The sequence below is a fragment of the Topomyia yanbarensis genome, chromosome 2 (genome assembly GCF_030247195.1).
Source record: "Topomyia yanbarensis strain Yona2022 chromosome 2, ASM3024719v1, whole genome shotgun sequence".
Classification (NCBI taxonomy): domain Eukaryota; kingdom Metazoa; phylum Arthropoda; class Insecta; order Diptera; family Culicidae; genus Topomyia; species Topomyia yanbarensis.
In genome coordinates, this window is record NC_080671.1 from 428,506,074 (window position 1) to 428,508,765 (window position 2,692).

Genomic DNA, 2,692 nt, shown 5'->3' on the forward strand with positions numbered 1-2,692 from the left:
GAAACTTTGCCAGAGATGACAGTGCCACACCAGTTATAATAAAAGACAAGAACGAGAATCTTTTGACAGATCGAGCAGGAGTGTATAATTTACTCCCGTCGGAACTCTCTCCTTGCGGTAGTATTGAAGCAGGCATACTCGGTTACATATTGAAGGTATGTATGATTCACAAACTTTTAAAAACATGATTATCTGACGAATTGACGACCAAGTCATCATCATCGATAGTAAAAAAAGTAATTCGACGAGCTGAATCGATTAATTTTGATACTAAGGTATTCTGTCAGAGGCTATAGCGTAAGCTAAATTACAGACAAAACTATTTTATTGCTTTTAGTACGTTTTATTTTCTCGGTTTACATCTAGGCTAATATAGAGGGGTGTTTATAGTGAACCAATAAGAGATAATCGCCCTTACCGGATGAGCTTATGTTTAATGTTTCAATATCCAGACTACACACTAACACATGACTGAAACGCTAATATTGATGAGCTTATGAATGCATACTCAAGTCACCACGAATCCACTAGCTTCCAGCTCCATCCTCCATTTGACCGCACTCGTTGCTGACAGCATTGGTGAGGCCCTTTTCCTGAATTGCCGCTACAACGGCCGACTCGAGCAGATCGATTCCATCTTGACCGTCTACTTCTGCTCTCTGTCCAGCTGCACCCATCGGAATTGCTCCCGGAACGTTATCCACACTTTCTTCGTCAGAATTACCATCGCCATCTACCTGCACAGGCTGCAATCCCCGTTCGCTGATGGCAGCCATGATTGCACGATCCTCTATTAGCACTTCCTGCTGGTGTTCCATTTCGGCGATTTCCGCGCGAGCTATCATTTCCGCCTCCACACCGTTGTGGCGTGCCTCGTAGAAGCTAATGTACTGCTCCAGCACCATGTTGATCGTGTTATCCTCGATGCAGGCAGCAATCTGGGCCTCTTGCCAACTGGCAAGGTCAGGCGCTGCCAGCGCCGGCTGTCTCACATTGATTTCCTCTAGTGAGCTAGATGAGGGTCCCGCGGCCATCGGAGGGCGCTCCACGGTGGCAGATTCCGTGCTGGGGCCTTGGAACGATAGCAGTCGGGGACGTTTGCTGATGGAATTAGTGCTGTTGTGGTTTGTGTTTCTGCCCGGAGGATTATGGTCGCTCATTGTGAGGCGAACATTTTACGGTAGACAATATTCCACACAATTTGGGAGGAGTTTTGCACTAGTTTTCACTGGATTGTTTTTATTTACGTTTTTACTGTTGTTCTTCTAATCGATCGATGACGTTCTTCGCTTTGTGTTTTTGTTTTCAGAGGTTTTCAACAGCCCCTTGTCAAGGACGACATCTCTGTACAGCCAGCATCACTGCCATGAAAGGCAAAACATTGATTTTGAACCGAATGATTAGAAGCTGTATTTAGCTACAAAATGTCGATTTTCTGAATGATATGATATTAAATCATCCCACAAGATGCAAAACGTCGTGTGGAATGCTTGAATATCGAGCGTAGTGCCGAACATAATTCTTTGTTTGGGGCTTTATAGCTATAACGCCCCATACATGTCGGTCGCTGTCAAACTCCATATGATGGTATAGGGTTGCTAGGAGGCTGGTTTTCAATAACAGCTGAAATATTTAGTACACTGGACAGGGGTGTACATATGTTTGTACTAATAAAATAATTTGAATGAAGTATAAGTATAAGCACGCAGCCAAAGCGGTTCAATTTCCAACCGTTTTGAAATTGTTGATGCCACTGAGAAACCAACAAATATCCTTACATTATTGTGTTGTTTCCAATTTCAACGATTCGTTGAAGCAACGCAGCAACAAGTCTGACAGACTTTTCCCATTCCTGCGACGAAAAATTCATTCAAGCCTTTCTTTTGTCAAAAATGAATTCTCCTGATCCTCCTTGATTCCTTGCAGACAGATCAAAGAAGGAACATAACAAAGTTTTACTAATCTAATTCCATCGTTCAGTACGTGAGTCGCTATCAATTTAAGTGGCCACTTTTCGGTATAAACGCGAATCGAAATAAACATTTTCACAATGTGTCGGTTTGTTTACAGTCGTGACTAGTGAATGCATCCGGAGCACAATTCATTTACCATGTTGGCGACAACACAATACGAATAATGCAGAACTGCGCTGCTGAAATTTTTTGGGCGGTTCCTCAATTGTTCTTGATATTTTAAAAATTGCAAGTTGCAAGTATGTTGAATATTTTTTAAGGCGGGAAATAGTAAGACGTGTAATACAACTACGCCCCAACTAGCGAATCGTACCTGTTAATTAGGGCAACTGACAGCTGACAAAAATTACCCGATAGAAAAGCTGATTGTTTTCTTTCGGTAAAAAACAAACAGAAATATTTTGCGGTTCACAAAAGTTGGCTGTTTCATCCCAGTTCAAAGTTGATTTTTATGATAAAGTATGTCATTAGTGTTCTTTTGGCGATAAATTAATTTTTTTAATAGTTCCTTCACATACAACAGGAACTGGGTAAGCCGCCGAAAAAAACGATATTTGCGCTTTATCACTAGCTAAAAAATCATAAGATAATATTATTGATTACATCAGTGATGACCTCCAAGAAGTTAGCAACTAACACACAACGATAGGGCAACATCTAACACATTTATTTCATTACCCCTCCGGAAGTGGTGCCCTAAGATGATTTCGCTAGATTTT

At 41.5% G+C, this 2,692-nt stretch overlaps 1 protein-coding gene across 1 annotated transcript; it reads right to left on the minus strand.

The window, feature by feature from the left end:
• Positions 1-322: 322 nt before the first annotated feature.
• LOC131685350 (uncharacterized) lies at positions 323-1,322 on the minus strand. The gene has a single exon (XM_058969012.1). It carries the CDS (start codon positions 1,158-1,160, stop codon positions 528-530), a length of 633 nt encoding a protein of 210 aa, XP_058824995.1. The 5' UTR covers positions 1,161-1,322; the 3' UTR covers positions 323-527.
• Between the last annotated feature and the right edge of the window lie 1,370 nt (positions 1,323-2,692).